Source organism: Diceros bicornis, unplaced genomic scaffold (genome assembly GCF_020826845.1).
Source record: "Diceros bicornis minor isolate mBicDic1 unplaced genomic scaffold, mDicBic1.mat.cur scaffold_95_ctg1, whole genome shotgun sequence".
In the NCBI taxonomy this organism is placed as follows: domain Eukaryota; kingdom Metazoa; phylum Chordata; class Mammalia; order Perissodactyla; family Rhinocerotidae; genus Diceros; species Diceros bicornis.
Window position 1 is genome coordinate 456550 of NW_026691844.1, and position 21971 is coordinate 478520.

A 21971-nucleotide genomic window follows, 5' to 3' on the forward strand; every position below is an offset into this window, starting at 1 on the left:
CCTCATACTGTTTTCCGTAGTGGCTGCACCATTTTAATTACCATCAACAGTGCACAAGTGTTCCAGTTTTTCAACATCCTTACCAACACTTGTGTTTTTGACAATGGACATCCTAACAGGTGTGAGGTCATATCTCATTGTGGTTTTGATTTGCATCTCCCTGATAATTGGTGATGTTGAGCATTTTTCGTATAGCTGTTGGCCATTTGTATGTCTCAGCATCACAGACCCTTTTACAGGCAGAGTCACAGGGTCTGCACCAGCGCCAAGGGGAAGGTTCGTTTTCTCTCCTTTCTACTCCCTGACGTTGTTACTTCGTCTTATCTCCCCTCTACCAGCTCATCTCCACGTGAACACCTCAGGCTTCCGCAAGTCAGCCCAAGTGGCCCGAGTCCCAGCTGCCCCCTAGAGTCCCTTCAGAGCTTTACCTAGGGCTTGGCTGTCCCACAACATCAGGGGACCATCCCATGTAAGCAGCTCCCAACGGCTGGCTGTGTTAGGCTGACCTGGGACACCAAGCACTCTGGAGAGAAATTGAGAAGTAGAGTCCCCCTGACTTTCCCACATTCCCCTGACCTCAGGCTCCCTCCTCCCCCACTAACCTGGATGCTGCCTTAACTGAGGTGTGTACTAGAAGTTCTAGGAGCTGGAGAATCCTACAAGGATTTAGGGGAGGGCCCAAAATGTGGTGAGCACCTGAGCTATCTTCCCAGAGAGGTGCGCTGGGGTTAGATGCCAGCTGGAAGCGGCCTTCCTCTCTCCAGGGCAGGGACCTAAATGCCACCAGCAGCTTGCCAAGCAGCATTCAGCTAAACCCGATACGCTCAGATCAATAAATCTACATCCCTTCAGCTAAGGGTCACTCAATTCCATCTCATTTAAAATCCTGAAATTCATTCCAGAGAGTCTTCCTCCACTCCCAAATACACTCCTGGAGCCTGAAAGAAAACCCAAGTGAGGATAAAGTATTCCTTCTTTCTTTCACACTCTGAAGCTTATGCTTTTGAAGCTGCTTGGGGTGGGTGTAGGTGGGAGATGAGTGGTGACTTCAAGTCTGAAAACCATTATTTGAAGGCAGAGAGAAGGCTTGCTCCCTGATTTAGATGTGATAAAACTGACTATTTGTACATAACCGGGGCTATTAAACAGTTTTGTTTTTGTTTTTGTTTTGTGAGGAAGATCAGCCCTAAGCTAACATCCTTGTTAATCCTCCTCTTTTTGCTGAGGAAGACCGGCTCTGAGCTAACATCTATTGCCAATCCTCCTCCTTTTTTTTTTTTTTCACCCCCAAAGCCCCAGGAGATAGTTGTATGTCATAGTTGCACATCCTTCTAGTTGCTGTATGTGGGACGCGGCCTCAGCATGGCGGGAGAAGCGGTGCGTCCGTGCGCACCCGGCATCCGAACCTGGGCCGCCAGCAGCAGAGCACGCGCACTTAACCGCTAAGCCACGGGGCCGGCCCGTATTAAACAGTTTTGAATGGCAATTACAGATTCTGGAACCTGAACAATCAAGAAAGAAAAATATAGAAATAATTATAATCTATCTTCATGCAAACGTAATACAAACTATCAAGTTTACCTTGTAATACATTTAAAACATTTTTATGTTTCTTATGTCATCATCTTTTTTTGCATAACAGGAAAGAAGAACAATTAAATGATGTTTAGGGAAACTTAAGTGGTAAACGTCTTAGTGAAACGCTGGGGCTGGCCCTGTGGCGCAGTAGTTAAGTTTGCGTGCTCCAGTCTGGCAGCCCAGGGTTCGCAGGCTCGGAGGCCGGGCATGGACCTATGCACCACTCGTCAAGCCATGCTGTGGCAGGCGTCCCACGTATAAAGAAGAGGAAGATGGACATGGACATTAGCATAGGGCCAATCTTCCTCAGCAAAAAGAGGAGGATTGGCAACAGATGTCAGCTCAGCGATAATCTTCCTCACCAAAAACAAGTCTTAGTGAAACATGATGGAGCAGACAAAGCACTGAGGGAAGAGGCCTATTACGGAGACTCTTACATGACCCAAAGCCCTCACGAGGTGGCCCGGTTCCCTTATACACTGGAATGTTATTGCATTGGTAATAATTAACACCACTGGTGAGTATTCAGAATCCTACTGTTAAGCAGCATAAAATTTTCCATTTCAGTGAGATTTAATAGGGCAAATTTTCTGCGTCTTTCAGAATAATTGAGATTTGAGACTGCTAAACATTTATGTATAGAAAAAACAACTCCATGAAGCTCAGAACAAAAACGGGGAGGAGGAGACTCCCTGTTTATATATATTTTTAATATGCTAATGTTTCAAGTTTGGGGAAACTGGATTTTTTAGAGGGATAGGAATTACACTAAAACTGTTGTTACTAAAAACCAACGTCACTATCCCATATTTATATTTTAAGAAGAAAAATGTTACTTTTGTGTAAATTTCTAATCTGTGGTCTGAAAACAAATTATATAAGTCAAGAAGAGTGTCTTCTGTGTTTTTTGTTTCTTGTTAATCCAGTTTTGTTTTGAGGGGGAAAAAAAAAGGCAGAAAAGCTTACTCAGTTTGGGTACCGGCTGCGTGTCCCAAAACTGGTATCTGTGTTTGGCAGCCTCATCGATATTCCTGGCAGGGCCCTGGCATGCAGATAACAGCTCCATGGCTCTCTGGATATCCTGCAACTTCTGCATTGGAATGGTGGGATTCTACAAAAGCAAAGACACACAGACACAAAATATAAGGAAGCTGCCACTGCTCCCAAACCTGGGGCGGGTACACGTGCATCCGCCTTGGCGATTACAACATCACAAAACGAGCAATCCTCCTCTATGCCCGGTCAGGGCCTTGGGCTCAAGTATGCTAACAGATGAAAATATAAGCAAACGTTTTGTTAAAGATAAACAGCTTTGAGTTTTAGTGGGGCTCTAAGAGTTGGGGAAATCTTACATAAATCAAACCACCATTTGCTTCAGTATCCCACCCACCTGCCAATGGCCCCCACCATTACTCATCCTGGCGGAGCAGCAAAGAGGAGTGACATGCAGTACATGCATTACTGTCACACAGCAGCCAGTCAGCCACTAGCCTTGGTTTCACTGTTAGGGTTAATGCTCTGCGGTAGCAATGTGGGGACAAAGGAAATAACTTCTAGAATGGAAACCAGGCAGAGAAGGGGAATTTTAGTTCATTAAAAAAAACGAAAGAAAGAAAGAAAGAAATCTGAATGTAGTGCTGAGCTAGGAAAGAAGTCAATCAAGAAAGGAAATCTCCAAGGATGCCTTTCTCCTGGACCACACACTGCCCACCCCCAACAATGACGCTGCTCCAGAGACAAACCTTCCAACACGAAGAACGAGCAGTTTCCACTATGAACTCAGATCCTTGGCAACCACAGCCTGTTCTCCCCAACCGAAGTGTTGGAAACCGACCTCCTTTTCAAGTAAAACCTATTCTCAGGCTAAATACCTTTAAATTCTAAAGTTCCTTCCTCAAAGCCAATATTCCTGCCATCTCTGAAGATTCCCAGCTCTTTTTTTTGGAAAATCCCTCAAATAATGTAATGCTACTCGGAAAATGAGACTATACTTGAAATAAGACAGTAATATAGTATGTAGGACTGGATGTGGAAATCAGGGAGTTTTTCCGGTATGTGAAATAATTGATTTGCTTTAGAATTGTGATGCCACACAAAGAGCACTCTTCCCTGTGGTTCAGAAGCGGTTAGAAGGAAATTTCAGAGCCCTTGGGTTTCCTGTATGTCAACACACCATGGGCACCAAGGAAAGGTACCATCGACCCTTGGTGGGTTATAAACAGCAGCTCTGAACTTCTGCTCAGTTTTGAACCTGAAGTCTGTGGTCTGGAGCAAATCTTTTACCCTGGGAAGCTTACCCGTTTCACAGTACAAAATGGGGTTTAATTAATACAGCCCAACCTGTGGTTGTGTTACTTAATGGGTTTCTTTAGGAATCTTGCCTCTAAAATGATTGAAGGAAACAAAGTACTGGAGACTAACCAGAGGCAGGTTAAAGTCTTAATGTCTCCACTTAACAAGTCTAACAGCATCGCCCAGGGCTGCCCAAATTTTTGTAAGCTGTTCATCTTATATTTTGATTGAGGTCTAAATCATAAGGTCATATCTCAGTTACACATACTAATTTAACAAAATACTTTCGCTGTTCTAATTCATCGTATTTTTAGATTTTTCTTGTTTGGGTCTCTTGTAGACCTCCAACATAAAAGGAAATGATGTCTAGCAAAATGAAATTTACACCCATTTGAACCCCCAACAACACAATCTATGAGGAAACCTACAACTTAAATAGGAACTGAGAGCACAGCATATTTCAACCAATAAGGCCTGAACATGCATCCACTTATCTTTAAAAAGGCAAAGTGGAACCCAGTCTTACAAAAATATACCTACAGGATCTGCACTGAATTTGTCATGCTAATTCTTCTTTCCTGATATTTGAGTTAAATCCTCCAACACTAAAATATCAAACTCAGACTTCTGTAACAAACGTGAATCAGCATCTTTGCTCCAAAGGAGCCAATGATATCCCAACTCCATGAAGAAGCCCTCGGAGTGGATTCTACTCGACTGAATTGGCCTCATCAGGTTGACCAGCAGTCTTTACACGAAATCACCATTCATGAAACAGTTTATCCCAATGGTCTCTATTTCCATGCTTTCTTAAAGCAGATTCAAGTAAGCACAATTCTCAAATCCAAGGTGACAAAGCAGTAAGGAAAACTCAGCTATGACAGACTCGTAAACCTATCCATTCACCTTCCGTAGGAGCACCACCTGGGGAGAAATGAATTAGTGTTAGGAAAGGTGAGCACGTCTATCAACCCCACGTTAGCATCCCACTATTATATTCCTAAGAGCCAGGCACGCCTCTTCTCCTCCACATTGCTCCATGTGAATACTTAACACCAACTCTACTCTCTACCCATTATTTTCCAAATTTAATACCTTGGAAAAAATGTCCAAGTCCCCTACCACTAAGAAGTCTCCAAGAATCCAGACAAATATCATTTTATTTTGGTTCTTGAGTGTAGACCAGAACAGTCTCTAAAGACAGTCCACTATAATGTACCGTGTCACCCAAAGCTGACATTAGCTTAAGGGAAAGAAGCCTTAGTTTTAAAAAACGCAATGGAGAAAAGCTCCCATTAAGACAATTTAGACAATTAAAAAAGAAAAGAATTTTTGTATCATATAATGCTACCAGTTCCTCCTGCCTGGGCTGGCTCTAGTTTCTTCTAAGTGACGAGAGGTGGGAGAGGGCTCAAAATGACAAGGGGTACAGAGATGGGCAGAAGCTGATGGTGATGACAGAAGCAATAAGATATCACAACTGCATGTAAGTAAGGCCGCATTTACCTGATGAAGCAGCGCTCAGAAATGGAGAGAATATCGGGCAAGCTCATGGGGGACCTTGTATGAGTTACCTTGGAAATGATGTCTGGTGGATAGAATATTTATTACCTGAGAACCAAGCTGAAAAGCTAGGGAGGAAGATTCCACTTTCTTCTCACCCCACAGAGGCAGGCAGGGAAAAATTGGGGCAAACAATGCTCCTTCTCAGTGATTCTTGGTCCTTACGTGTAAACAGGTAACACCAACAAAAACTACCTGTAAGACTCACTTCATGTGATACAATGTAAACTTTGTACAAGAAAAAAACTTAAACCCCATAAAACCTGCATCTTGCGAATAACGGCCACGGAGACAGTGCTCTGTAATATAAAAACCATTTAATAAAAATGATCTAACTATAACCTCATAACAGCCCTGTGAGATGGGGAGAAGGCATCATCCTCATTTTGCAGATGAGGAGATAGGATTATGGGGGTGCAGAACCTTGTGCAAAGGCACACAGCTTGAGAGCTGTGGGGCCAGGACTGAGCCCAGGATGCTCACTCCACTTCCTGAGCCCTTTCCACTACACCACGCATTACCCAGGACCCCAGGACAACTTATTTGGAGCTTTGCTGTTAGTGCTCAGTCGATTCCAACTCCCAGCACAGCAGAGGGGACCCCTGGCCGTTCCTGCGCCATCCTCTCACCATCAGGCACTACATCAGACAATGCTCCGCTGCTATCCATAGGGTTTTCATGGCCAATTGTTGTGGAAGTGGGCGGCCAGGTCCTTCTTCCTAGTCTGTCTTAGTCTGGAAGCTCCACTGAAACCTGCTCACCCTGGGGGCCGATATTTGAAATCCCAGTGGCAGAGCTTCCAGCATCATGGCAACACGCAGCCGCCACAGTATGACACCCGACAGAGGGGTGGTGGGTTCCCTGACCGGGAAACAGACCCAGGCCAAGGTGATGCAGGGCTGGCTTATTTAGAGCTACGACCATCAAAATATGTCATTGTACTTCTAACTCTACCCCTTTTCACTGCGAGCTGCTCACACCAAGAGGGCTCTGTGCCTCCCTGGGCCCAGCACACAAGGCCTGTGTTCACAGCCAGGGCGACTGGGGTTGGCCCACAGAAAGGGGTGCCTGCCCTCTGCACCACCACACACACGAGGCCGGCAACCTGCCAACACAGGGCCCAGCCGGACAACTTCTGCTTTGGTCTAAAATTGGTGTGTTTCTTCAGGGGGATCGTTGGGAGCTATTTCCCACCCTTCATCAAGATTGGCCACTGAAGACTGGTCCGATTCAAAGTCAACGTAAGACTTACCTGGGGCTGCTCCCGCTGAAATCTGCTGCCAGATGATGATGTGCTATTCAGGTAATTAGACAGACACCCAGAAAAATTAAAACGTGAATATCTTCTGAACTAAAAGTCATCAAAGATTAAGTGTAACTTCAAAAAAAAAGAAAAAAAACTAACGAGCTCACATGAGACTTTCTTCTAGAACTACAATCAACATACTAATTCACCGAGAAAGGGGCAAAATGCAGGCAGAATCCACACGCACACACAAGCACAGTATGTACCTCCTAGTTATTCGGGTGCCAGCGTCAGTTTGAGCAAGGCCATAAATACCTCCAGTTATAGTGGCATCTATACACAGTCACAACACAACCCTGATGACACCTCTGAGCTGCACAAACCCCTCTCGCACGCACAAGAAACCACAGAGGTAAAAATAAACCGGGCCTCTCACTTTTGAAGGCTGCTGGATTTTAATCTCCTGGGAATCCGATGCCGAGTCGGACTTGGTGCCTCCGGAATTTGGTTTCTCCTTTTTTCTCTTCTGTTTCTTCTTTTTCTTTTTGGCACCCAAATCCCCTCCGGGACTTCTGTTAGTAAATTCACAGAGGGTAAAACAACAACAACAACAAATTATTATATAAGATTAATCATCTAGAACAACACACATTATACACAGGAAAAAAAACTATGTTAGGATGTGCAATGCTGTGATTTATAAGAATAGATGTATATATTTTTGATCACTCAGATGACCAAATATATATTTCTCACATATTTGCTCTTTATCCATGGTTCCCGGCTTACAGCTCCCAAAACTTGGAATTTCCTAAGCGATGAGAGCTTAAAGGTGTCTCAAGTTAATGCGGTGACTTTTAGAAAGATGGGGGCTGGTTGCCAGTAGAGCCAACCATGTGATTAGAGAGTGGGAACTTTTAGTCCCAGCCCCCAACCTCCAGGGAGGAGAGAAGGGCAGGAGAATGGCCAATGATTTAATCAACCATGCCCATGTAATGAAGCCTCCATAAAACCCAAAAGGAGAGGGTTCGGAGAGCTTAGCTGGCGAAGACGTGGAGGTACTGGGAGAGTGGTGCACCCAGAGAGCATGGAACCTTTACGCCCCTTCCCACGTACCTTGCCCTATGCATCTCTTCCATCGGGCTGGTCCTGAGTTATATCCTTTTATAATAAACCGGTTATCTAGTAAGCATAATGTTTCTGAGTTCTGTGAGCCACTCTAGTAAATTAATCAAACCCAAGGATGGGGTCGTGGGAACCTCTGATTCATAGCCAGTCGGCCAGAAGCACAGGTACCAACCTCGGCTCTTGACTGGTGCCTGAGGTGGGGGGGTTGGAGGGGGTGCAGTCTTGTAGGACTGAACCCTTAACTTGTGGAATCTGATGCTACATCTGGGTGGACAGTGTCAGAAATGAGTTGAATTCTCTGACACCCTGCTGGTGTCCAAGAATTGCTTGGTGTTCTGTGGGAAGCTCCCCCTCTACACACACACATGTTGGAATCGGGTCCAAGAACCCAAAACAGGACGTAAGCAGGGAATGAAATTTAGTCAGATTAGGAAGTTAACGGGACAAGTAACTCAGAAGAATATTAGCCTACACTCAGTCATACTGCAGGGTGCTTAGATGTCAGTTAAGCAGAAAAATTGTGGCTATAAACCATATTTATAACGGAAGTCAAATAGCCTTCACAGTTATCATTGCTCCATGGATCTACTTTATCAGCCTTTTAAGAGAGAGATACATGTTGCAAAAAATTCCATTATAATCATCTCTCGGGTACAAGAAACCACTAATTTTGACACCACAGAACCAAAGAAAATGCTTCTCTGCAGAGGGAGGAATTCTTTCTGATAAAGACTTTTACAAAAGAGGCCGGCCCCGTGGCGTAGCAGTTAAGTTCGCATGCTCTGCTTCAGTGGCCTGGGGCTCACGGGTTCAGATCCTGGGCACGGACCTACACACTGCTCATCAAGCCATGCTGTGGCAGCGTCCCATATACAAAAAAAAGGAGAGGAAGACTGGCACAGATGTTAGCTCAGCGACAACATTCCTCAAGCAAAAAGAGGAAGATTGGCAACAGATGTTACCTCAGGGCCACTCTTCCTCACCAAAAGAAAAAAAAAAGATTTTTACTAGAAGGATTAACAATTAAAAAAACTCTACGTGAAAAAAACATTAACTGGTAAAACATTTTCGTTTGGAACCCTCGTCATCCGATGGCAATCATCTTCTGAAAGAGCAAAAGGAAAAAAAATACACAAGGAGACTTAAATTTTCCATTTGTTTGGGTCTACTCTACACAGTATTCCCAGAAGGTAAATTAAAATTTAGAGTCAGAGATTATTATTACATTATTGCCTGATGTAGGGAAAAGTGATGGAAACAATCAGTTCTGTTCTATTGTTCTCAGTCATCTCTATCTGTCCCTATTTTCTTTCTTGAATTTTTACTTAATTATCAAATACATATTCATCACACAAGACACAAATGTCATTAATATATATTAACAGCCTTATAACATTGTCGCTCAAAGGCAGCCAATAGTTTTTCTGGTATATATTCTTCCAAAATTGTCTTTCTTCTCTAAGCATGCCCTCGTTTTTACTGTGAATAAGTTTTAAACAAAAACTGAATCTTAAACATACTGTTTTACAACTTCCTTTTTTTCTCCTTCCACTTAACAACGTGTCTTGAACGTCTCTGTATCTTTTCAAGATATATTGAGCTACTTCATTTCTTTTTAGCAACTGGATAGCATTCCATCGTGTAAATATAGCATATTTTATTTAACCCTTTCTATATTAAAAATGCTGCAAAAAAATATTCTGATACATCTTTGTGCGTTCATGCTAATAGGTCCAAAGGTAGAAATGCTAGGTCAAAGGGCATGCACATTTTTAGTTTTAATGGATAATTAAGACTGCTTTACTAAATACTGTACCAATTTCCATTCCATCAACAGTAAATCAGTTTCCAGTTCTGCACGGTAAAGAGCATGGAAGTTGCCACTCCATCCTAACAACAAGTAAAAAGCTGAATAGACTGAAAAGTCAACAACTCTTCTTGGATCCGTAGAGAGAGAAGGATGCAGGGCAAATTGCCGCCCCCAAGACTGGACAGACAGAGATGAAAACAAGGAGTCACAGAGTGAGAGGAGAGACTCACGAGTGGAAACTTCTGTGGGAACCAGTGCCGGGGTAGGAAAACCTGGACTGTAACTGATGAACTGCTGTGGGTTGAGTGTGGGCAAGTCTGAGAGTTAAAAACTCCAGGGGGACCTGGTCACAGGGGTCTCCCACACTTTTGTGAGTTTTACCTCCAGGAGCTCAACCAGGTGCTCAGAGTAAATATTGGAGAAAAATCCCTTTGTACTTCTGGCAGCTGGAAGGCAAGAGGATTCATTTTGAAATAAGTCAGAGTGCTCTGTTCTTAACAAGGCTTGCCCCCAGGAGAAACTGGTTAACCAGAGCCTAACCTGCTGGAGTGTTATCAGAGTCTACTTGACCTGCAGAAGGGAAATACCCAACTCTAGCCAGCTCTAGCCATCCTGTCCCACCTACGGGGGGAAGAAAACTAAGAAGCATGTGTGAGGTTCACAGTCCAGAGGCACAAATTCACTAAAGACTGGGACCTGATCATAAATTATGGAACGCTTCCCCTCCCCCCAGCACCTCACCACATGACTAAAGGCCAGTTTGCAGAAGTTCCTTTTACATGGTACATCATGTTCAGCTATCAAGAAAAAGTTACAAGGCATACTGAAAGGCAAAAACACGGTTGGAAAAGACAGAGCAAGCATCAGAACCAGCCATGACAGGGATATTGGAATTACCAGACCAGGAATTTAAAACAACTACGATTCACATGCTAAGTGCTCAAATGGATAAAGCAGACAACAGGCAAGAACAGATGGGCAGTGTAGGCAGAGAGACAGAAATCCTAAGAAAGAACCAAAAAGAAATGCTAGAGGTAAAAAAAAAACTGTAACAGAAATGAAGAAGGCCTTTGATGGGCTTATTAGTAGATTGGACACAGGTGAGGAGAGAATTTCTGAGCTTGAGGATATAGCAAAGGAAACCTTAACAGAAACCACCAAAGCTGAAAAGCAAAGAGAACAAAGACTGAAAACGCAGAGCAGAACATGCAAGGACTGTGGGATGACAGACAAAAGGCACAACATACGCGTAATGGGAAAATCAGAAGGAGAAAGAGAGGAGGAACAGAAGAAATATTTGAAACAATAATGACTGAAATTTTCTCCAAATTAACTTCAGACACCAAACCACAGATCCAAGAAGCTCAGAGAACACCAAGCAGGATAAACACCAAAAAAACTACATCTAGGCATGTCATTTTCAAACTACAGAAAATCAAAAATAAAGAAAAAAATCCTGACAGAAGCCAGAGGGGGGGAAGAAAACACCTCACTTACAGAGGAACAAAGAACAGTGAACAGGAACATCAATTTCCCTACATCTTTGCCAGCACTAAAATATTACCATTTTTTCCATCCCTGACGGTCTTACAGGTAGAAAAAAATCTCATTGTAGCTTTAATTTCCCTTTGTTTAATCAGGAGTGAGGCTACACATGTTTTCTTATGCTTATAGACCATTTATATTTTTCCATGAATTGCTCATTCATATGCTTTTTTTATTAGCTGTCTTTTAAAAAAATTGATTTATAGGGGCTCTCTATAAAAGCATGGATAGAACTTGTCATTTATTAAGTATTTACTTTGGGCACTTTAATCTCATTTAATCTTTGAAATAGCCTTATGAGAGAGATTCTACGTTATGCTTATATTACACTGTCTAGTTTGTTGTCTATTATTTACATTGCAAATACTTTACCCAGTTTATTTTTTAGCTCTCGGCTTTATTTATGGTCTCTTTTCCTGTACAGACATTTAAAATTTTTATGGAGTCTAATATTTAAAATTTTCCCCTTGTGGCTTCTTGGCTTTTAAATCTTGCTTAGAAAGGCCTTCCCTATTCCAAGATTACCTAAACATCTTTCTATACTTTTTTCCCTATTAATTTTATGTCTTTTGGGAATAAAAAATTTAGTCTTCTAATTCATTTACAATAAAATGTGTATATTGTGAAGTACTGTGTCCCTACTTTTCAAAAATATATTATAAATACAAGAAAGCCCTATTAAAACTATTACAGGGGTCACACTGTATTGTCCAAAGACTAATAAGCAGATATAATCAAAGAGGCAGACATGCCTGCTTATTGGATGCAGTTACGTAGTGAGGTCCTCTTTTTGCCAGACACTGCTCCAAGTGCAAGCAGTTTCAAAACATGTCCAAAAATTCTGATACTTCTCCCATTGAAAAGTGGGATTTCTTCCCCTTCCCTTGAATCTGGGCAGCTTGTCACTTGCTTTTAATGCAGCAGAAGTGACACTATGTGACTTTCGAGTCTGGGTCACAAAAGGCCATGCAGTTTCCACGTGGCTCCCTTGGGATGGTCATGCTGGGGGCAGCCAGGAGCCATGGAGGAGGTCCGACTGCCCTGAGATGACAGCTGGAAGACAGTGAGGGAGACAGTGCAGCTGAGCCCAAGGCAACCTCTGAGTACATTTGCATGAGAGACCCTGACACCAAACCTCTTAATCTCAAGTTTGTGTGCCCAATGCACAATAAGCCAATCACTGAGACAGCAGTGTTTGGAGGTGGAGAAAGGTTTATTGGAATTGGCCAAAGTGAGAAGGCGGGAGGATAGGTTCTCTCAAATCTGCCTTCACAAGAGAAGAAAGCAAGGGGTCTTTATAGAGCTAAGGGGCTTGCAAGGAGGAGTTTTGAAGAAACAGGGGAAACCCATGTTTCTTTCACTCCGGATAAGCCCCTGGGCAATCAGACTTCTGGGCCTCAAGGCAGCTGGGGGCTGGTTATCTGGTGGTCCTCACTTCCTTAAAGGCACGCTTTTTCTTCTGCAAAACAAGCTCATAAATCCTTGTGACCCTTGAGTTACTCCTCAGGTTAAACAAGAAAACAGCAAATTAACAAGAGTAGCTTCTTTTCATCTGTGTCTGTGTTGGGAACCAGGTCAAAGGGTAACCATGTTCTTACTGAATATTTACAGTAACCCTCAGGTACCCTGCTTCAACCCCAAGTGAGAAACGGCCTTTTCCAGCTTCTGACCCACAGAATCCGCAAGAACAATAGAGCGACTGTTGTTCTATGTCACCAAGTTTGTGGTGATGTGTCATGCAGGGATAAAAACTGGAATGGAAATTCGGCACCTGAAAACGGAGGTGGTCTGCGACAAAAACCTAAAACATGTGGCTTCAAGACCAGGTGGAAAGACCCTGAGGAGACCTGGCAGAAGCCTGAGGGCCCAGAGGCGGCTGTTGGTGAGGGCACAAAGGAAAATAAAGGAAATATACGGGAAGATCCAGGGAAGGAGACTCTTTGTTATGTAACAGAGGAACGGTTCATAAAACTGTAGCCAGAGATAATGTGGAAAGTAGAAAATGTACCTAATGAGCGTGATGATCTACCTAAAAGGATTTCTGGGCAGAGGGTTGAAAGTGTTGGCTTCTCCCAGCTGTCTGAAATAAAATGAAAGAGGAGAGATTAAGGAATGAGCTATTCAGTTTTTGAGTGGAATCTGGAGAAAATATACACCCAGCCTATAACCCAATCTATAAACTTGCTAGATTCAAAAATACAACTGTTCCTCAACCCCAGCATCTCCAGAAGGCAAAGCATTTGCACATTAAGAAATGGCCTCAGTGTAGTGGTTCAAGTTCGGCGCGCTCTCCTCCGGCAGCCTGGGTTCACGGGTTCAGATCCCAGGCGCGGACATACACCACTCGTCAGCCATGCTGTGGTGGTGACTCACATACAAAGTAGAGGAAGGCTGACACAGACGTCAGCTCAGGCTTAATCTTCCTCAAGCCGGGGCGGGGGGGGGGAGCAATGGCCTCAGGGCAAAAAGTCAAATCTGGGGTGGAGCTGTAAGACCGTCTTTTGTCAGGGCCTCAGGAAGACCTAAGGTGGTGCCTCACTGACCATCCCAAATAGACAAAAGGCCTTCTAAGTTTCTGAAGCATGCGTCCTGTATATCCTCTCTCTAAACAACGTGGCTTCTAAGAACCCTTAGGTCATTGGGCCTCACAGGGAAGCCAAGGGAGAGAAAAGCTTACCTCGAAGACATTTGTGGTGGGGGCTTTTGTCTAAACCCATGACATTTTTGAAAGAATTACCTTGAAAGAGACAGAGCAGAACAAAACAAAAAGAAGCCTCTGGAACCCAGCCTTTCACAGGCAGGAAGCAGATGGAGGTTACTCAGGTGCAAACTCAGTTTTCTTTTAGAAGGATGACTTAAAGGCGGAACCAAGAGCCCCAAAGACAGAGGCAAGAGCCACGGAGAACAGCTCCTAAAGGATACGCGTGAACTCAAGTCAAGGATCTGGCGACATGTTACTGTCTGGAGTTCAGAAGTGCTGTGGACCACTGACTGCTGTGTGCTCTCTGTTTCCCCCTTTTTGAATGGAGATATCTATAGTGGCTCTCCTACATCTGTCCACCACTTCACAATGGGTGTGTGGGGAGCAGACGATGTATCTGCTCAGTTCATGGATATTCATATCAACCTTGAGGGGCGTCATCCATACCTAGACTTGGTTTAGATGATGCGATCCTGGACTTCAAGCCTGCGCCTAATACATACACCAAAACATGACATGATTTTGGGGACGATCTTAGGGAGGGTAAATGTATTCTGCATGTGGGAGAATATAAATAATTTTTGGCCAGAAGATGGACTGTGGTAGTTTTCAACATGTCCTCAAATTTTTTAAGACTCCTTCCAATGAAAGATGGAATCTAGTTCCCCTCCCCTTGAATGTGGACAGGCTTGTGACTCACAACCAATCATTCACAACAAATGTGTCAATATGTGACTTCTGAGTCTAGGTGAGAAAAGGCCACACAGCTCCCAGCCACTTCTCATAGAATGTTCTCTCCGTCAGAAGACCTCGAGACCCGCCATGCTGGTGAGGCCACGTGTAGGCATGCCGGATAAGAAACAAGCTGAGCTCCGGCCAAGGGCCAGCCATGTGAGTGAGCTACCTTGGGTGTCCACTCCAGGGAAGCCTTTGGTTGACTGCAGCCCCAGCTAAAATCTGACTGTGACCACATGAGGGACTCCCAGCAAGAACCCCCTCCAACTGTGCCCTTTCCAAATTCCTAACCCACAGGATCTGTGAGTGTTAATAAAATGGTTGTTGGTTTGTTACACAGCAATAGTTACTGGAACATAAGGATACAACCACAAACAAAGCAAAGTCCTGTCCTGTGGAACATAGAGTCTTAAGGCAACAGATAACACACAGATGGGAGGTCTACAGGAAATTAAATGAGACAGGGCCTGTAAGTGTGTAGCCTAGTGGCTGGCATGGAGTAAGCCATTCAATAAATAATAGGTACTACTATTATTACACACTTAAGCATGTTGTTTCCTCTGCCAGGACACCCTTCTTCTTCACTTCCTGGTGAACTGCTTGTCATTCAAGATTCAGGCTAAGAATTACCTCCTCCTAGAAACCTTGCTCCTCCCCTAATCTGAATTAGGTGCCCCTAACTCAATGATCCCCCTGCCATCTGAGCATCCTTCCATCTAGCACACTCTAAATTTGGTGTTCTTATCTGCTTTTTCCATTAGAGTGTAAGCACCTTAAGAACAGAATGTCTCTCAATTCTCTATAAAATGTGTGAAATAATAGAAAAATATATATATTGGTCTCTGCCCCTGCTTCTGGCACAGAGCTCCTAAAACCCTTGGAATTTCCTGGTTAACAAGAGTATCTTTTGCTCTAATGAGGTGACTCTTAGTGGGCTCCTGGATGAGGGTTGATCACCAGAAAGACCAAGTCATGATTAGAAGCTTGGAATTTTCAGCCCCACCCCCCATCCTCCAGAGAAGGGAGAGGAGCTGGAAATGGAGTTAATCCTTGATCATGCCTACACGATGAAGCCTCCATAACCATCCCAAAAGTACAGAGTTCAGAGAGCTTCTGGGTTGGTGAACACGTGGAGGTGCTGGGAGGGTGGCGCGCCTGGAGAGAGCACGAAAGCTCTGCGCCTCTTCCCACAAACCTTGCCCTATGCATCTCTTCCATCCGGGAGTCCATCTGCATCCTTTATCACATCCTTTTACAATAAACTGCTAAACAGTAAGTAAACTGTTTTCCTGAGTTCTGTGAATTCAAATTAATCGAACCGGAGGAGGGGGGCATGGGAACCTCCAATTTATAGCCAGTGGGTCAGAAGCACACGGGACAACTTGAACTTGCAATTCGCATCTGAAGTTGGGGGGGAGGGCAGTGTTGTAGGACTGAATACTTAATCTGTGGATCCGACACTATTTCCAGGCAGATAGTGTCAGAATCTTATTAAATTGTAGCAAGTCAATCCTACAGCTAGTGTCGCAGAATTGCTTGGTGTGAAAATGCCGCCACATCTGGTGTCAGAAGTGCCGCGTGTGTGGTAGCAGTGTGAGAGTAGAGGAGAAACACAGGAGGAGACCTGGGTTTTTCCCACTCAGATGTGTAGCAAACAGTCGTGCTCACCAATATTTCTGAATCTCCTCTCCTGCGGGCACTTGAAAGTATGGGGCATACACTTCATGGCCCCCTTGATGTCAGGCACGGGCGGCAGTGTGCTCAGCAATGGAGGATGAGTAGAAGGCACAGGTGTCCCTCCCAGAGGAAAGCATCTGAGAGCCCTTACACTTTCCTCTGTGCTGACTTCCCTCACTCTCCTTCCAGCTGAGCCCTACAGCCTTGACAAGATGACGGCATCAGGAGGTGACAGAGCCTCCTTCAGCACAGGCAGAGTCCCCTACACGCATGCAGTGTAGGTGGGAGACAAACTTTTGCTGACTCATGCAACAGAACTGTGGGGTTGTTTTTTTACCACATCATAACTCAGAGTATCCTAACCCATACAAAGTGCTGGTCTTATCATCCAATACCTAGGTCATAAAGAGACTCCTCTTTCTGTCGGTTATTCATGTATTAAAATCATAAACTTTCAAATTCAGAATGGATAATTCATTCCTCTGGGAAGTCAAAATAGGAAAGGTACGTTCAACAAGGAGAAAACTGTTTAAGAGACAGGCGCTTAGCTACAGATTCATAGTTCCCTGTTCCTAATGCTAAAATAGAAAGTCGTGCTCGTTTTCGGAGACACATTAAGACCCCGCCAAACGGTACCCTAGAGGTCTACAAATAGTAAGGCATTCCCACCCCCAAAATGAGCAGTTTATATTCATCAAATCTGAGTAGAATCCAATCTGTACTATTGTGGTGTTTATATTTAAAATCATCTGGTGGCCCATAAATATCTGACTAGCAATCGGACTTAAACAAATGTATCACAGCCAGATCCTGGAGCTCGAAATATGCCATGGGTAGTATGGTTTTGTGCTTGCTCTGCTTTGGGAGTCTGAGTATTTCAGGCTCTCCTCCCTCCATGCTCCCATGGCTGGCACCCTGGAAAGCAGCAAACTTGCTGTGCTGTGATTACGTGATTTATGTACGCATTTGTGTCGGGGTGTGGGGGATACAGAAGAAAGCTATTCATCCTTGTATCCCTAAGCTCTCTAATGCTTTAGTGCCTGACACTAGTAGATTTCTATAACAAATGTTTGTTGAATGAATGAGTGAATGATTCTGGCTCTTGAGGGGGCTCCAATCACATACTGCCAGGCGGTAAAACAGCTCTGAAAGCTACAACTCTCTCTACCTGGGTGGTGAAGCCTATTGCAGCCTAGTATCATGTATTTATACCTGCTCAGCACTGTGCTGCGTGCAGGGAGGGTCGCAGTAACTGAAGTCATTGAGGACATGCCCTTAGGTTTGCAACCCAGGGAATCATTCCTCGCCTGCCTCAATCCTTTAACTGCTGCTGGTTATGGCTTTTCTAGAAATCACTCGACCTCAGAGCTTTTCTGTCCAATACACCCAGTGTAAAATATCTCCAAATTTCCAAGAAGCTTCCATCCAGAGGGATATAGACCAAGAGGTTAGGAATGGTATGAATGCCTATCCAACTGGATGGAAATATATCCACCAATGAAGAATCCAGGAATTTTTGTCCTGAGTGTGACCCCATTTTTTTCTAAAACAGACAAATTAAATTCATGGAAGCTGGAGTGAATAGAGAGACATAAAAAATAAAAACAGCAGACTATCTCACCCAAAATTCCTTAAATATGTTCATAGCACCTATCCTGTAACTTACAGGAGACCTGCACAATGAAGTGTTCTGTTAAGTTACATTGTTGGAGTTAATTGATAGTACACACTAACCTCTCACTCAAACTGTATTATTAAAATTATACTATCTTATTTTGGTAAAATGGAGAAACTGCAATCATTTTTGTTAACTCTAGTTCACCAAGGCATTTTTTTTTCTTTCTCTCCCTCTCTCATCTGAACTTTAAAAACAAACTGACAGGGACCTACACTGCTGATGGGAGTGCAAACTAGTGCAGCCACTATGGAAAACAATACAGAGATTCCTCAAAAAATCAAGGATAGAACTACCATACGATCCAGCTATTCCACTGCTGGGTATTTATCCAAAGAACGTGAAAACACCAATGCGTAAAGATACATGCACCCCTCTGTTCATTGCAGCGTTATTCACAATAGCCAAGACTTGGAAGCAACCTAAGTGCCCATCAAGGGACGAATGGATAAAGAAGATGTGGTATATATACACAATGGAATACTACTCAGCCATAAGAAACAATGAAATCCAGCCATTTGTGACAACATGGATGGACATTGAGGGTATTATGCAAAGTGAAATAAATCAGAGGGATAAGGTCAAATACCGTACGATCTCACTCATTAAATAGTAGTAATAACAACAACAAACAAACACATAGAGACAGAGAATGGGTTGGTGGTTACCAGAGGGGAAGGGGGGAGGGAGGAGGGCAAAAGGGATAATTAGGCACGTGTGTGGTGATGGATTGTAATTAGTATTTGGGTGGTGAACATGAGAACTTGATGTAATCCATGCAGAAATAGAAGTATAATGATGTACACCTGAAATTTATACAATGTTATAAGCCAGTGTTACCGCAATAAACAAAAAATAAAATAAAAAAAAAAAAAGTGGCAATAAATTAACCATCCCCTCCTCCAAACTCCCAGACACATGTCATCATTATATAACGATGAGAAGCAGAACTCCCCAACCCTGGAATGAGGAAGAGCTACTTTTCCATTTCCCAGAAGCCTCCAGGAGACGAGAATTTGGGAATGGGAGCTGACGGGGTACACCTTCACACTCACTAGGGTAACAATAATCGAAAAAGGTAACAACAAGGTTGGTGAGGATGTGGAGAAATCAGAACCCTCGTATCCTGCTGGTGGGAATGGAAAATGGTGCAGTCACTGTGGAGAACAGTCTGGCAGTTCCTCAAAATGCTAAACATAGAGTTACCACAGGACCTAGCAATTTCACTCCTAGGTATCTACCCAAGAGAAATGAACACACACATCCACAAAGAAACTTGTACGTGAATGTCCATCCATAGCAGCATTATTCATAACAGACCAAAAGTGGAAACCACTCAAATGTCCATCAACTGATAAATGAATAAAGAAAATGTGGTGTGTATATATATATACACACAATGGAATATTATTCACCAATTAAAAAAATGAAGTGCTGACACATGCTACAACATGGATGAACCTTGACTTTAGGCTAAATGAAAGAAGCCAGTCACAAAGGACCACACAGTGTATGACTCCATTTATATAAAATGTCCAGAATAGGCAAATATATAGAGAGAAAATAGATTAGTGGTTGTCAGGGGCTGGGAGGATGAGAAGGGTTGGGAGTGATGGCTAAGGAATGCGGGGTTTCTTTTTGGAGTGATGAAAATGTTCTAAAACTGATTGTGGTGATAATTGCCTAACTCTGTGAATGACTAACTGTATACATTAAATGGGTGGATTGTAGGGTATGTGCATTATACTCAACAAAACTGTTAAAAAAATTGACAGGTGAAATTCCTATCCCCGGGGGTGGCAAATGATGTTAAGGCCCCAGGAGATCAAGAGTTGGCTATGGCTGCCTAGTGAAAATCTGTGCTCAAGAAGACTCTTCTTGGAAATCCAATCGAAGAAAAACTGACTCAGACTCTCAGGGCTTGAGGTCGTTTACTGAATCACTGAACTTTAGCCATAGAAATCACACAGCCCTTTTATAGAGATCTCTTGGTCTTTAAGAACCGAAGTCCACTTCCTGCTTCCCCAAGCATTCATATGAAAGATCCACAACAAAGAGCCTCTCAATTTCGCTACCCCAGGAAGGACAGATACTTTCGTCTGTGTCTAGAAAGAATCTCTGCCATATTCAAGCCCCAAGTGTAATCTAATAAACTCCTTCTCGCCATGGAAATGTCAAATATTTAATAAGAACATCCAGCAAATCTCTTTGAAGTGTCCAAGGATTCAACAGACAGGACTTGATGGAATGAACAAAGGAACATAGCCATGTAAACATTTTACGGATGTTCCAGGAGAAAACAAGACAGGCAGGGACTCCAGCTGCTCACAAAATCCATCCCCTCTTTCTCCCTGGGCTCACAGCTGGACTATATCTCCCAGCTCCTTGCAGTCAGGGATGGCCGTGTGACTGAGTCCTAGTCGGTGGGATGGGAGTAGAGGTGATGCCTACCACTTCCTGCTGGCCCAGAGACCCTCTTGGGTGTGGTCCTCCATGCTCTTCCTTCCTCGGGCTGACTGGACACAGGTGTAGGATGAGACACTAGAGGGACGGCAGAGCCACGTGATGTGAGAAACCTAGCCTCTGATTGACAGAAGAAAGGCAGGTCCCCTTGCCATCCATCTGAGCACCTCTCCAAGACTGTCATATGGATAAGAAGGAAACTTCCATTGGATTCAGCAATCACACCTTGGGTGATTTTGCTATTTGTTATAGCAGCTTAGCCTATCATAACTAATACATTAATTTTAAGAGCAACATCAAAAGAGCTCAATTTATGGTATGTGAATCCCAAGACACAATTTTAGACTTCATAGGATTCCACCAGCGAGATCATATAGCTCCTCCCCACAAGAACCATTAGTAATTTGATATAATTACGTTATACTTTTTCCCCCTTGATTTCCAATTTCCTGCACTGAAAATGGTGAGATTATAGGTGATTTTAATCCTCATTGTATTTTCATGCATTTTCTAAATTGTTTACAATAATCACAACACCTCTGCAACTAAAACCTTATTAAAATACAACAGAGCTCAAGAACAGACAAACAGATCAATGAAATAGAACAGACAGACCAGTGCCAACCACGGTATACAGGACCCTGAGACATGATAATGATTACATCACCAAGAGTAGCAAAAAATGAACTTATTTTAATAAAAGTATCAGAAAAATTGACTTCTTATATGGAAAAAAATAAAATTAGTTTGCAACTTCCCACAAATTACAGAAACAAATTCCAAACGAGTTCAAGACCCAAACTTGGAAAACAAAATCTTAAAACTGAAGGCAGGGCTTTTTGGCAGTTTCATTAACATCTCCCCAGTGTCTAGAACAGCGTCTGGCATATGGCAAATGCACGAGTAAATGTCTGTTGAATGAATAACCAAAAGAGTAAGACAATAACTCCATAACATCAGTGAAGGAAAGAATTCCTTAAACAAGGACCCAAAAGCACAAACCACAGATAAGAGATGATAACTTGACTACATCCAAGTTAACTATTTTGTGGCAAAGGGATTACAAACAAAATTTTAAAACTACAGAACAAGGGAAGATATTTATAAAACACATGATAAAGTATTATTAATAGCCAGAACATACAAAAAGTTCTTTTTCGCTTCACATTTTCTCTCCAGCTTAGTAGAGAGAGAGAACATAACATCTTGGTCAGGATGCAGACATTAGCTAGAGTCTGACCACCTGGTTTTGAATTTCTGGCTCCACTACTTTCCAGCTGTGTGACTTGGAGTATGTTACTTAACCTCTCTGTGCTTCAGTTTCCATAGCTGTAAAGGATGAAGTTCTCAATAAAGAGTATTACAACAACTGTGAGGATAAAATGAGCGAATACATACGAGAACTTAGTATAATAGTTGGCACATAGAAATCACTCAGTCAATGTTAGCTATTATTATGACAGTCCTGCCTTACTTTTTTTCGTATAACTTATTGCTAGCTAAAATTGTATTATTTATTTGTTTGTCTTCCTCTAACTAGAACATAAGATCCTTAAAA

At 43.1% G+C, this 21971-nt stretch overlaps 1 protein-coding gene across 1 annotated transcript in view; it reads right to left on the reverse strand.

Annotated features, from left to right (window-relative positions):
- Positions 1–639: 639 nt before the first annotated feature.
- The window catches only part of LOC131403900 (glycylpeptide N-tetradecanoyltransferase 2-like), a 37411-nt gene continuing 16079 nt past the window's right edge, over positions 640–21971 (reverse strand). Inside the window, exons 2-4 of the mRNA XM_058538130.1 lie at positions 7116–7251; positions 2545–2689; positions 640–656 (exon numbers count right to left, since the gene is read on the reverse strand). Of these exons, the coding sequence (XP_058394113.1) occupies positions 640–656; positions 2545–2689; positions 7116–7251 (298 nt within the window). The remainder of the gene's footprint in view (positions 657–2544; positions 2690–7115; positions 7252–21971) is intronic.